This window comes from Ictalurus furcatus, chromosome 20 (genome assembly GCF_023375685.1).
Source record: "Ictalurus furcatus strain D&B chromosome 20, Billie_1.0, whole genome shotgun sequence".
Lineage (NCBI taxonomy): Eukaryota > Metazoa > Chordata > Actinopteri > Siluriformes > Ictaluridae > Ictalurus > Ictalurus furcatus.
In genome coordinates, this window is record NC_071274.1 from 14,737,193 (window position 1) to 14,751,971 (window position 14,779).

The following is a 14,779-nucleotide window of genomic DNA, read 5'->3' on the forward strand; positions in this document are numbered from 1 at the left end:
GAGGGCCGCTCCAAAGACCGTGAGCTGGACAGCCATTTAAGACTGCACCCCAGCCCATGAGGGATGCATCCGTCATTACCGTCTTGCGGTAAGGAGACGCCCCTAGAGTGTGGCCCGAGGCTAGAAACTGCGGGCACCTCCAAATACTCAGAGCACGTAGGCATCATTACACTCAGAGGTTGAATCCTCGGATGAAACCCCCGACAATGCAGCCAACACTGAAACAGTCTCATGTGCAATAGGCCCAACGGAATGACGTTGGCTGCTGCTGCCATAAGGCCCAACCGTCTCTCATAGAGACTGGAGGGGATGCCCAGACCTAGCTTTATCTTGCTCAAAGTTGATAGGATCGATCCTACACATGTTGGGGATAGAAACGCCCTCATTGTAGTAGAATCCCATATAACCCCTAGAAAAGTTGTCCTCTGCAGTGGAGAAAGCCTACTTTTCTTGAGGTTCAACCTGAGCCCCAAGCTCCTCCTTTGGGTGAGAACAACATCTCGATGTTGAACCACCTGTTCCCTGGATCATGCTAGAATTAACTAGTCATCCAGGTAGTTTAGTACACAGATGGCCTGGAGTCGCAAGGGAGCCAGAGCCACATCCATGCACTTTGTGAAGGTGCGAGGGGATAAAGCTAGCCCGAAGGGAAGAACCCGAAATTGCTATGTGTTGTCTCCAAACGCAAACCTCAGGAACTTCCTGTGGCTGGGCGATATTCCTATGTGGAAATATGCATCTTTTAGATCTATCATCACAAAGCAGTCCTCGAACTGAATCTGTGGCACGATAAGTTTGAGCGTCAGCATCTTGAACCCGTATGTCCGAAGAGTACGGTTCAGATGATGCAGATCTAAAATTGGCCGCATACTCCCAACTTTTTTGCGGACCAGGAAATAACGGCTGTAAAAACCTCCCTCCCTTAGGGAACAGGGTACATGTTCTATGGCCCCATTGTCCAAAAGGGAACTTACTTCCTGCGCTAACGTCGGCTCTGGTCTGTGCTGACTACTGTGGTGAGCACACCTCTGAACCGGGGGGGGGGGGGGGTCGAGCTATGAACTGGACCTGGTAACTCCTTTCTACGGTAGACAGAACCCAGGGAGATATATTTGGCAGTAGTTACCACACTGCCCAATGTTCTTTTAGTGACGTTAACTATTCCACATTCTATTGGAGGGAAAGCATCAGATTTTCATTGCCCTGTGACAGCTCGCTGACCAGAGAACACTGAAAACTTGGGGACTGCCTTGGATAGGGGAGGCCCTACAGTAGTACAGGGGCTACCTGCTCTAACAACCTTTTGTCCCCTGATACGTCCCTCCACAACCCCTCAGGACCACTCTTCTTTGCCTGCTTGGCCTTTATGACCATTCTCAGATGAGGCCTAGTAGCAGACCACGACTGTGGCCGCCCGGTTCCCCTGGCCATCTGCGGGGGTTGGCAGGCTGCCATACTCGCCTTCTGGGTCTCCCTCGCACTAGTGCTGGCCCGGGCTCCACTCGTGGATGCCCGGGTGAGCTCGAGACAACAGGGAAGGAACTGGCTTTTTTGAATGCCGCCATATGTCGAGCTCACTCAGCAGGTCTGCTTGGTAGGCCTGCAATATTGTCATTGTCTGCAGTGACCCACAAGCAAGACTACTACTGCATAGGCTTGCCCACCAATGCCACGGTGACCTTACCTGGTGGTTTGGATGGCAAAGCCAGCCCCCATAATTACCTGCTGTCGATGGAGAGAGGTAGCTCGCAAGTACCTCCTCCACCTTCAGTATAGCTAAATAGCCATGCCGTACATTCCCCACAATGACCGAATAATCCAACATCGTGGGTTATAAATATGGCTTATGCATGGTTTTCCCCCAGAAGCCTGATATTTTGTCATGCACTTCTGGAAGAAAGGGGAGTTTCTGCAGTGTGAGGGATTTACTTCCACTGGGGAGAAAATGGCTCATCCAGCCTTAGTAATCACTTCAAGCAGCTCTTTATATGCTGCTCTCAGTTTTTAGCACATCCTTCTGGCTCCTCGGAGTCAGAGAGGAATTATTACTATTATTTTTGTGTGTGTGTTTTTTCCCACTTTTTTTCCCTTTTGGCTTTCCATAGCGGAAGGAGGAGTTGCGAAAATCTCCAAAATCCAGCGGAGAGCCGAACCCGGAAGACAGAGCAAGAGATAGAGCAGCGCTCATCTCCGGCTCCTCTTCCAGATCCATAAGAGATCCCCCGAACCTGAGACGGCTAGCTGCCTTGGCAGCGGCCGGCCCAGATCCGCGAGGCTCTGAAACCCAACTCACTTCGGCTTCCAAGAAGAGCGCGAGTCGCGAGCCGAGCTGCTTAATGTAGGCATTACCATGCGCAGCCTCTCGAGGCCGCCATCGCATGCTATACTCCTAAACACTTCACCCAGAAAGTGTGCACTACTCCCATGTTGAAACGGGAGCAGGTGTAACACACTTCCTGAATTCTTTCTGGCTCATTACTTCCCTCTCTTTTCTTTTCTTTTCTTTTTTTCTAAAAAAGGGATAGAAAAGTTTAGAGATTTTGAGAAAATATAGAGTAGAAATGAAGCGTTTTTTGTCACACAAACAACAGACATGCAGTCTCGCTGAAGATAATAAGGCTGGCGGCATGGTTCACAGGTGCCATATATATATCCTGCGACGCGATTATTTGCCACGTCACATGATCATGGTAGGCCTATAAGTAGAGGCATGATTTTATACAAGCTTCAGATACCGGTCACACGCGCAAGGCGCTTCCCATACTGTTATGCTAAATGCAATGTCGAAGTTCCCTTTGAAAGGGAACAATCCTTGTAAAATATACGAGGAAAAGATAACCATTTCCTCCGGCAGTGCCCTCTCAAGTCTTGTCTTAACAATGGGGAGAGTCGGGATGCCAAACCCCACTCTCAAAGGGTGAGTCCATCCCAGTTATCTCAGTTAGTTTCTCAGCCAGAACTCGTTCTACCAGTCATGGCTGAATCCTCAGGGGTGTCTTTTGTTCAAGAAGCATTGATTGACTCCAGAGCGGCAGGGAATGTCATCGATCAAGACACATTGAATCAGTTCAACATCCCCATTCATCCATTACTACAGCCACAGAACATTCAAGCCATTGATGGAGCTCCAATCGGGGGAGGGTTTACCTTGCATTGCATAGAGCCTCTCACCCTTCAAGCCAGTGCACTCCACAGAGAGACCATCATCCTCTATGTCACAGTCTCGTCCAGACATCCCATCATCCTAGGTCTCCCCTGGTTCAAACAACATAACCCACGTATCTCATGGACTAACAAATCGCACACTGGTCTCCTCACTGTCTTGCACACTGTCTACCAACCCCAGTAGTTCCGCTGGCGGCTACATCCATCGAAAGCTCTAACCAACCCCTTCCAGTTGAAGTTCCACCCGAATATCAGGACCTCTTGGAGGTTTTCAGCAAAAAGAAAGCCAGCAGACTACCACCACACTGACTGTATGACTGTGCTATTGAGCTGCTTCCTGGAGCCAGTCCACCTCGAGGGCAGGTATATCCCCTATCGCAGACGGAACAACGAGCAATGGAGGAATATATTCAAGAGGCACTCCAGCAAGGGTACATCAGACCCTCTTCATCCCCTGCTTCAGCAGGTTTCTTCTTTGTGTAGAAAAAGGGAGGTGGTCTCAGGCCATGCATAGATTACTGGGGCCTCAACCAATGTTCCATTAAGTATCGCTATCCTCTGCCTCTAGTTCCAGCAGCCATAGAACAACTCAGATCAGCTACTATCTTCACGAAGCTGGATCTTCACAATGCATACAACCTGGTCCATATCCGAGAGGGAGATGAGTGGAAGACTGCCTTCAGTACCACCTTGGGCCACTATGAATATTTGGTCATGCTGTATGGGCTCTCTAGCACCCTCTCAGTGTTCCAGTGTTTCATCAATGATGTCCTAAGGGACCTGCTGGGCTGCAGTGTAATCACCTACATAGACAACCTTATGATATATTCAATATCCCCTGGAGAACATGTCCACCAGGTCCGTCAAGTCTTACAAAGACTCCTTCAACACCAGCTCTACATTAAAGCAGAGAAGTGCGAATTCCACCAGCACACCTGCTCATTCCTGGGCTACATCATCAGCCCTGAGGGGGTCACCATGGACCAAGGGAAGGTACAGGAAGTGGTGGAGTGGCCCACTCCATGAACAATCAGGGATTTATAACGATTTCTGGGCTTCGCCAACTTCTACTGATGTTTTATCAGAGGTTTCAGCTCCATTGCTCACCCTTTAACGTCCCTGCTGAGAGGGAGGCCCAAATGATTGCCCTTGTATCCAGCCACCAAATCTGTTATGGGAGAAGTACTGGTGGCCCATCATGCTAAGGGATGTGCACCACATAGTGTCCTCCTGCTCTACGTGTGCCCAATCAAAGGTTCCACAAACACTGCCTGCCGGCAAGCTCAATCCCCTACCCATGCCTGAATGCCCATGGTCCCACCTTTCCATTGACTTCATCACTTACCTACCAGATTCCCAAGGTAACACGACCATCTTAGTGGCTGCAGACCGGTTTTCCAAGTCGCTGCATTTAATTCCACTACCGACCATCCCATCTGCCTTTACAGTGGCCGATTTGCTGTTCCAGCATGTATTCAGGTACTTTGGGATCCCAGAGGAGATCATCAGTAATCGTGGACCACAATTCACGTCTCGGGTCCAGTTTCATGAAGAAGATGGGGATCACCATCAATCTCACCTCAGGCTACCACCCACAAGCGAATGGTCAAGTGGAACGAGCCAACCAGGAGATAGGATGGTTGCTCCATACATTCTGTGCATCTAACCCCGAGGATTGGTCCAGATTCCTCATCTGGGCCGAGTACGCTCAGAACTTCCTACTTCACTCAGCCACACGCCTCACCCCGTTCCAGTGTGTTTTAGGCTATCAGCCACCTCTGTTTCCATGGAATGCCAACCCCACGACTCCCCGTCCGTAGACCAATGGTTCCAAAGGAGTGAACAAGTTTGGGCAAGTACACACCAACGTCTTGTACAAACCTCACGCACCTACAAGCAAAAGGCTTATCGTCATTGCAGTGAACACCCCCAGTACCAGCCTGGTGACAGTCTGGCTTTCCACCAAAGACCTCAAACAATTACATGCTTGCAGAAAGCTTACCCCAAGATACATCAGACCATTCAAAGTCATCAAACAAATCAGTGAAGTCACTTACAAGCTGGATTTACCTCGACACAGCCACATCGCTCCACTGTCTCATGACTCAAACCAGTTTTCCCTGTACCACTAGCTACGGATGTGGCCCTCGACACCCCTCCTGCCCCACTGGATATCGACGGCCAACCTGGATACCTGATAAAGAACATCCTAAACTCTCGGCGCAGGAGTGGTAAACTAGAATACTTGATTGAATGGGAGGGGTATGGACCAGAAGAACACTGTTGGCGGGGGGGGAGGGGGTCTCTGTCATATCACAACAACTACAGACATGGCCGAAGAGGACTACACTTTCCACACACACACTTGTTCACCTTCTCCGGAGTTCTAATCGCACAGACTTGTTTCCAATCTCACATGCATTCACTCAAGTTTGAAAGGGACTGTTCAAACAAACAATCCTTGTGAAGTATACACTCAGTTGCCTTGTCTCTGTCATTACCAGGCCCTATATTGTGTCTGTTTATTCTGGTGTTTAGACTTTGCTTACGTTTATAACTTTGCCTCTTTGCCCTGCCCTGTTTGTGCTCTTTGCCTGATCGCCTGACCTCTGCATGTTCATGATTATTGTCTTCTGCCTTATCCTTTCGACTTGTTGTTTTTGGATTAAAATACCTAACCTGCATTTGCTTCTGTCTGCACAGAAGCAAGTGGGTTACAGTTCAGCATCCTGGGTTACAGTTTAATTTATTATAAATCTGCTTAAAGTCATATATCATATTGGCTTCATTTAAGTTGATAGTGCTTTGATGTTGTTTTGCAATTATGAGTTAGTTATTTATTGCTTATAAGTTATTTGAAGAGATAGGTTGTTTATTACTGAGGTTTTAGCCTACCACATGTGTATATGTACATGCATATCCTCAACTGTGATACCCTGCTAATGCCATTGTATCCGCCTTGGTCCCCATGAATAAAATCTTAGAATCACCTCTTGCTGGATTCAACTTTCTGCAAATTACAGGTGGCAGTCATGCGGCATTGACCAGTCATTATAATAAAAACATAATATTACATAAAATGTCATTTTTTATGTAACAAACATATTTTATTATTTTATAATATATATATTACAGTATTATTGCTACTGTATTTTATCCTACTCTCACTTGTATTTCAGTTGCATTTTTGCTTCCTTTTATTTTCACGTACTGGTAAAGCAACAGTGGCTTTCACTTGTTATTTTGTTATATGCTAATCTCCAAAGAAAAGCATCTGCTAAGCACAGCTAAACATCTTGCAGTTGAGGCTTTAAAGTGTATATAAATAAACTGCTACTGGATCTAGCTAAGGATTTAGTGTTGTTGTCTGGCATAGGGCTTAAAGGTTAAAAGTCCACTCTCCTTTCCTAGTGCTTAGCTGTACCTCTTACTGTGATTCTTTGTGTGTGTTTCACTTATTTAGTTGTTCTTCTTACAGCTACAGTATCTCACAAAAGTGAGTACACCCCTCACATTTTTGTAACTTTTTGATTATATCTTTTCATGTGACAACACTGAAGAGAGAATTAAGAGAATTTTCACTTAGAGGTGTACTCACTTTTGTTGCCAGCGGTTTAGACATTAACGGTTGTGTGTTGAGTTATTTTGAGGGGACAGCAAATTTACACTGTTATACAAGCTGTACACACACTGTTATACAAGCTGTACACTCACTACTTTACATTGTAGCAAAGTGTCATTTCTTCAGTGTTGTCACATGAAAAGATATAATCGAATATTTACAAAAATGTGAGGGGTGTACTCACTTTTGTGAGAAACTGTATGTTGTACTCGTGTCTCGTCAGTTGCTTGCACTGATTGTATCATGCTTAGATTGGATTCAGCCAAGTGACTTTAATGAAAGTAACTGCTAAATCAATAAATGTAAATAAAGTAAATGAAATAGACATAGTCTATTTTACTCTACTATCCAAATCTAATTCAACACCTCAGAAATGCCAACTGCAAAGCTTGTGTAATCTTTTATTTCCTTCATGGGTCTAACTGTTTTCTCCCTGGCTTCTGCTGAGCGGAATAAAAGAATCCAAACAGGAAGTGCCTCTTCCATTTCCTGCTGATGCTTTCATTCAGGCTTTGAATGAACCCCAGTGCCAAGTACAACACACTGTCTGCCTGCTTGGTGCAATATGGATCTGTAGCACTGCCACTCTAAGAGAGAGTGCCACTGTATGAGCGTCTGGTGTTTGTAAGATATCAAAAGCCTTGGTAAAATTGCTTAACAGTAACATTGGTGCAGTTCACTTCCTAGCTCACTTATACTGAAGACTGTGAGCAAGTAATGTGAGATATTTATTCATTGACTGGCACAGATACTGCTATCACAAGAAAAATCAAGTAAACATTTCTATTGATTCACCTGGGATAAGTTTCCACATTGGATCCTATAATGGTTATGTTAAAAAATGTAAATTTGTCATCAGTGTTAGATTTCTGTGATTGTCAAAAAAAATGCTACCAGCTATAATTAATAGTGGTATAAAAGCAGTCAAAATTCATCCAAGGGATGTTTATGATTTGCTTGATTTTGCCCCCAGTACTTTTAAAATATTCCTTACAAGAGATTTTATGTGGAAAAAGGTCATCTGACATTCTTTACCAATTACTTACTGGTGGCTACATAGTGCACCGACAGAAAATTGAAGTGGCACTGTTGTTGTGTGTGCTCAAATGAGGTCATGACTCAAATTTAACTTTTTAAATCCGTGGATATGCATTAGTATGGGCAATGTAAGACTAGATAAGGCTTTAGAAGGGGTGTCTAACCTGCGTAGATGGGATAATCTTCCAGGCTGTTTCATGACATTAGAGTCTGATTGGTTGGCCATGGGTTCTGGGACAAGTGTTACTGTGGGAATCATCTTAGCAGTGGTGGGGTGAGTACTTTGGGCCTCAGCCACGGACTCGCCACACACTTTATCCACCTGAGGAAAAGAAAGAGAGAGAAGGATATTAAATTTGGGTGGACACATCAATATTAGATTACCTAAGAGGGAATGGTTGGTGTGCACTTTGAAAATGTGTGTTGCAGCCTGGGAAAACCCAGGAAAATTGAACGTTTGGTTACCCCAAAAGTGAGAAAATTGCCTTTAACAATTCAGTGCATTTAAAGACTGCAATTCCACTGAAAGACACCATGTTGACAGTCTAAAATTTACTGCAATATATATCAGTATATTGGTTTAATCTGTATTTAATTTAACACATAATAAATAAATAAATAAAAATAGGACCATAAAAGTTATTGTTTATTTGTTTATACCTTTATGCACAGCCTACATGTGGTTTTATATGTTCCTTAATGTCCCCATTTAGTACCCATACTAATGATCTGAAAGAGGCTCTTTTTTTTTTTTTTTACATTTAGTGTTACAACCAGGAACTAATATGGCTTTATTTGGGAAACTCTCAATATGATGCTACTATGAACATGCTTCACTGTAAGGAATAGTGTTCTGGGGGTGATAAGCAGAGTTGGGTTGACACCAAACATAAGGCTTTCTGACAAGGCCAAAAAGGAATATTTTCATTTAGTCAGACTGGAGGACCTTTTCCACATGTTAGATGAGCCTCCAGCATGTGTTTTGGCAAACTCCAAATGGGATTTCATATGGCTTGCCACTCTTCCGAAAGCCTGTCTTTGTGAAGTGTCTGGGCTATGGTTGTCCTGTGAACAGCTTCTCCCTTCTGAGGTGTGGATCTCTTTAGCAATCTCATTAGAGTTAGCCTTGGCCTCTTGGATCCTTACACAGTCAGTGACTTTAAGTGGATGGCCTGCTTTAGGTAGAGTCACAGTTGAGCCATATTCTTTTAGGGATTTTATTCATTTAGCAGGATGATTGTGAGTTATTTTTAGAACTAAACTGTCATTGATACTTTTTCCTGAAGTTTCCCCTCGATTTGTTTTGATAGCTCCTGGGTCTACATGATGCTGTTTGTTTAGCTATGTTCTCTATCAAGTGTCTGTGGCCCCCTAGGAACAGTTGTATTTATATTGATATTCCCTGACAATTTAATTTCACACAAGTGGATTCTATTCATTTAATTACGTGTTGGCAACTGACTGTACCAGATCTAATTTACAAATTCACACCAATCGGTCCAAAAGGTAACTAAGGAGAGAGAAAAAAAATCAGACGGAGCTGTTAAAACATTCTCCTTTCCTATTAATGCTTGGATATTGGACAGATTGGACATGTCCAACCATCACCAACAAAGCTTTTATGCTTATGGACCCATCTACTGCACTATTTACCTTCACTGGTTCCAATTTATTGAGCAGGTAACACATCCTGTACCACCATCACTAATCAACCTTAATCATCCATGTTAATTTTCAAGATCCAGAATCTGACCTATAAATTAAGATAGTTCAAAGCCATATCAATTTCATTGTGCAATAAATTGTGACAACACTTTAAACCCTCTTTCAGCTACTTAACACCGCTTCTGACAACTGTTGAGGAGCCACACACAGCTGTAAATATATCAGCAACTTTTAAATCTACCAGACGCCCAAATCCCCTCTTCTCCCAGCCCCTAAACCTTTGGTCGCACGACCACCATTCAAGAACATTACAGATCTGTGAGAAACGCTAGTGTGTTTTTGAATACTTTTGCATTGTGTGTCTTGGCAGAGTCTTGCCAACTGGAATTTGAGAGATGAATTATCAAGACTGAGACAGAGAGAGTTCAAGCTAAGGTGACAGTGGTTAGATATCAAGATAGATAGTCTCTAGCTAACTCAGTCACACTAATAGAATTTAGACCTAGCAATGCATTCACACACACACACACACACACACACACACACACACACACACCGTGGTGCAGCATTGTATGACCAAAAACAATGTTACAGTACATGAACTAAGAAGTTACCTTGCAGTGTAAAGAAAAGACATAAAATATAAATTTTGATAAGAGAATGGAAATTTGATTGCATCTTTATGTTAAATGTTACTTGAACTGGCTTTGGATCCACTGTGATCCTGAACAGAAGAAAGCTGTTACTGAAGATGAATGAATGAATGAATGAATGAAGTCAAACCACCACACAAATGTTTATTAATATAATTTATAATAATAGTAATAATAATAATAATAATAATAATAATAATAATAATAACAATTATTATTATTATTATTATTATTATTATTATTATTATTATTATCATCATTATTGTTATTATTATTACTATTCATTTTTGAGGTGCTTTCTATGCTTGCCAAAACTTATGAATCTTGGCTCACACATCAGAAGTCCTGGCCATCTGGCAAAAAATTGGAACCCGGCATGGTTCTGGGGCTCAAAAGTGACCCATCTTTAACATTTTTCTCAAATATAATCAACCAGTCTCACATACATGCACCAAGCTTGGTAGGCATACGGGTCTTCTTAAGCCAAACAAATTTTACAATCAGATCCATTAATTTTACATAAGAGGAAGTCAGCCATTTTTTTTTTTTTTACCTGTCAAATCGAGTTTTGACAAGTATAAACCTTTTAAATAATCCTCCTATGAGAATCATCAGATTCAAATCATATTTGGTCAGCAGGTTTTAAAGATGTCCTCAATGTGAAATTGCAAAGGAATTTTGGAAATATTACATGGTGTTGCCATGGTGCAGCAATCAATTAGCATATTGTGACATGCAAACAGAAAGTGTGGCATAATTCCACAGTAAACCATGCAATGTAAATGATGGGGCATAGTCACATACACATGCCAACAGTGATTAATTTTCATAGGGCCACCAACTGGCAACAGGAATTGAGGCTTATAAACCAAACATTTTGATACTTCTTCTAGATGGTTCATCAAATTGATGCCAAATTTGGTCAGCATGATTTCAAGATATCCATGATGCAAAATTGTGAAGGAACTTCTCATATTTGTTGTGATGTTGAGGTAATACGTTATGATGCTCAAACAGGATGTGCGGCATATTTCCACTGTAAATTATGCAATGAAACCTACTGCTCAAGCAATAAAAACTTTTCAGTAATCAGATTTTTTCATTTACATATTCATTTACTGTCAGTGTAATTCCACTTTACAGAATGCTCTGGCGCTCAAAGTTCAAATGTACAGTATGTTCAGTTATGCGACATATCCGCATGCCAGCAATTGCTCATGAAACGGGCACCCTGGTGCTTTGTCCCATCAATTACTGCTTGCAAATATATTTACTACTATACTTGCAGTTTTAGGACATTTATAGCCAAGGAAATTTACAGGCAGTATACACACATGTATTTAGCTACACATCAATAAACATCTTACACACACGCACAGACACACACACACACACACACACATACACACATATACACACACACACACACACACACACACAGCTCTAGCAACTGATCAATACAACCTCATCTGACTGAAAGCTTTCAGACTCATAAAAAGACCTCCAATCTTTCAGTCACAATGTCTGTTTGGACAGCACATAAACTAAAACTTAATTACAATCAGTTTATCTATACTGAGAGTGAAATTACGGTTAATCGTTAGGGCTCCCTGATAACCAAGGATAAAACTCAAGTATGACGTCATACAGTATCTCACAAAAGTGAGTATACCCCTCAAATTTTTGTAAATATTTGTAAATTTGTAAATATTTGATTATATCTTTTCATGGGACAACACTGAAGAAATGACACTTTGCTACAATGTAAAGTAGTGAATGTACAGTTTGTGTAACAGTGTAAATTTACTGTCCCCTCAAAATAACTCAACACACAGCCATTAATGTCTAAACTGCTGGCAACAAAAGTGAGTACACCCCTAAGTGAAAATGTCCAGATTGGGCCCAATTAGCCATTTTCCCTGGAAGTGTCAGAATGTGCATAGACTACTAAACATTGAATAGTCGAACCGTTCTAGATCAGTATACCACTCCCTGCATTGATGATGCGCTTGACTGCTTGTCAGGGAGCAAGTTGTTTTCAGTCTTAGACTTGCGAAGTGGATATTACCAGATTGCAATGTCAGAAGGTGATAAGGAGAAAACGGCCTTCATCTGCCCACTAGGGTTTTATCAGTTTGAAAGAATTCCGCAGGGCATCACTTGAGCCCCTGCGACGTCCCAACGACTGATGGAGCGAGCAGTGGGTGACATGAACCTTCTCCAGGTACTGGTTTACCTAGATGACCTAATAGTCTTTGGAAAGTCATTGGAGGAACATGAAGAGAGGCTTCTCAAGGTGCTGGAGACTGGAGGAGGTAGGACTAAAGCTCTCTCTGGACAAATGCCAGTTTTGCCAACCCAAGGTGAAATATGTGGGGCATATAGTATCAGCAGAGGGCATTGGTACAGATCCCGGAAAAGCTGAGGCTGTCACCGACTGGCCTCGGCTCACTGATCTGAAGACTTTGAGGTCTTTCCTGGGATTCTGTGGATATTATCAGAGGTTTATAGCCAATTATTCAGCTATTGTCAGACCCCTCACAGAACTCACTAAAGGGTATGCACCCATGCAAAAAGGAAAGAAGCAAGATAAAGAGAAGACAAAGACCTATCTGAAAGAGTCTCAGCCATTTGGTGACCAGTGGGACCAGGCTTGTACTGACGCATTTCACCAGATCATCCAGTGCCTCACCAAGTGTTAGCCAGTGTTAGCTTTTGCAGATCCCAACAAGCCTTACTTTCTCCACACCGATGCAAGCTTAAAAGGGCTCGGTGCTGTACTTTATCAAGAACACCTAAAAGGACTAAGGCCAGTGGCGTTTGCCAGCAGAAAAGTGAGTGACACTGGACAGCGTTACCCAATTCACCAACTTGAATTTTTAGCACTAAAGTGGGTGGTCGTGGATAAATTCCATGATTACCTATATGGAGCTGAATTTACTGTACGTACAGACAATAATCCACTTACATATGTGCTAACGACAGCCAAGCTTAACGCAACAGGACATCGCTGGCTGGCCGCTTTAGCCACATATGACTTTGATATTCAGTATCGGCCTGGCAAGAATAACATTGACGCTGACCTGTTATCCAGAAACATGGCTGATGAGTTGGATAGAGGAACATGGGATGAGATACCTCGGAGTGGAGTAAAGTCCATCTGTCAACGGGTCTGCACTACTGAGTCATCTGGTATGCCACAAAGATGCATTTTTCAGCTGGGACCGTCCGCTGAGTGCATCCCTGATGTCTATGCTTTCCCTACTCACCTTGACTTACTTTCATTGAGACAGATGTCCAATGATAGAGGCTCAGAGGAATTGATAGAGGCTCAGAGGAAGGATGAACACCTACGGAGAGTGATTGAAGCCTTGCAGCAAGGAAAGTGGCCCAAAGAGGAAACCACTGACCCTGAGTTGATGCTGATGAAGCGCGAGAAGGACTGCTGAGATGGACTGCTGCACTGGACGAGCAAGAAACCCTCGGGAGAGCCCGTAACTCAGCTCGTGCTGCCTGCTGAGTTCAGAGGGGTTGTTCTACACTCCTTACATGATGACATGGGTCATTTAGGAGCGGAGCGGACCACAGACCTGTTAAGGAGTAGGTTCTATTGGCCCAAGATGGCTGCAGATGCTGAACAGTATGTCACAAATTGTGGAGAGTGTGTCATGCGCAAGACCCCTTACAAAAAAACTGCCCCTTTGCATCAGATTGTAAGCAATGGTCCTATGGATCTGGTTTGCATTGATTTCCTATCCATGGAACCTGACTCAAAGGGATCAGCAATGTTTTAGTGGTGATGGGCCATTTTACGAGATACACACAGGCGTTTCCTACGAAAAATCAAAAGGCCCACACCATATCCAAAATTTTGGTGGAGAAGTACTTTGTGCATTATGGTGGTCTGCCCACCAGAATACATTCAGACCAAGGACGAGATTTTGAGAGCAGGTTGATAAGAGAGCTCTTGATGATCCTGGAGGTATGAAAATCTCGAACCACGCCCTATCATACTCAAGGAGACCCTCAGCCAGAAAGATTCAACCGCACTCTGCTTTCCATGCTTGCAACCTTAGGACAGGATAAGAAACGTTCTTGGAGTCAACACGTGCCGTATGTAGTCCATGCATACAACAGTACGAAATGCGATGTAACGGGATACTCACCATACTTACTGATGTTCGGCAGAGAAGCCAGACTGCCAGTCGACCTGTGCTTCGGAACCTCACCTGATGGAACGGGTGACCAACACTATTCAAAGTATGTGGAGAAGTTGAAAGGAGATCTGCAAAGAGCCTATCACTTAGCCAGCCAATCAGCAGATAAGACACATAATCGAAATAAAAGAGCATATGATCAGAGGGTACGTTTCCAGACCATTGACATCGCAGACCGAGTGCTACTGAGAAACCTGGGACTTAAAGGCAAACACAAGCTTGACAGCCGCTGGAGCTCTGTGCCACATGTGGTGGTAGGAAAACTACCCAATTTACCTGTATACCGTGTAAAGCCTGAGGACGGAAAAGGTGGAGTTAGGACGTTGCACAGAGACCATCTCTTACCCATTAGTCAGTCCCTATGAATGCCGGATGGCAAAGTTCGAAAAGAGACATCAGTTAAACCCAAGACACATTTA

The 14,779-nt window shown here is 43.4% G+C and overlaps 1 protein-coding gene across 4 annotated transcripts in view; it reads right to left on the reverse strand.

Annotated features, from left to right (window-relative positions):
- gpc5c (glypican 5c) overlaps nt 1–14,779 on the reverse strand; it is a 142,542-nt gene that overhangs the window by 61,377 nt on the left and 66,386 nt on the right. For all 4 annotated transcript variants that reach the window (XM_053651950.1, XM_053651949.1, XM_053651952.1 and 1 more), the window contains exon 4: nt 7,990–8,147. In XM_053651950.1, coding sequence (XP_053507925.1) covers nt 7,990–8,147 — 158 coding nt within the window. The remainder of the gene's footprint in view (nt 1–7,989; nt 8,148–14,779) is intronic.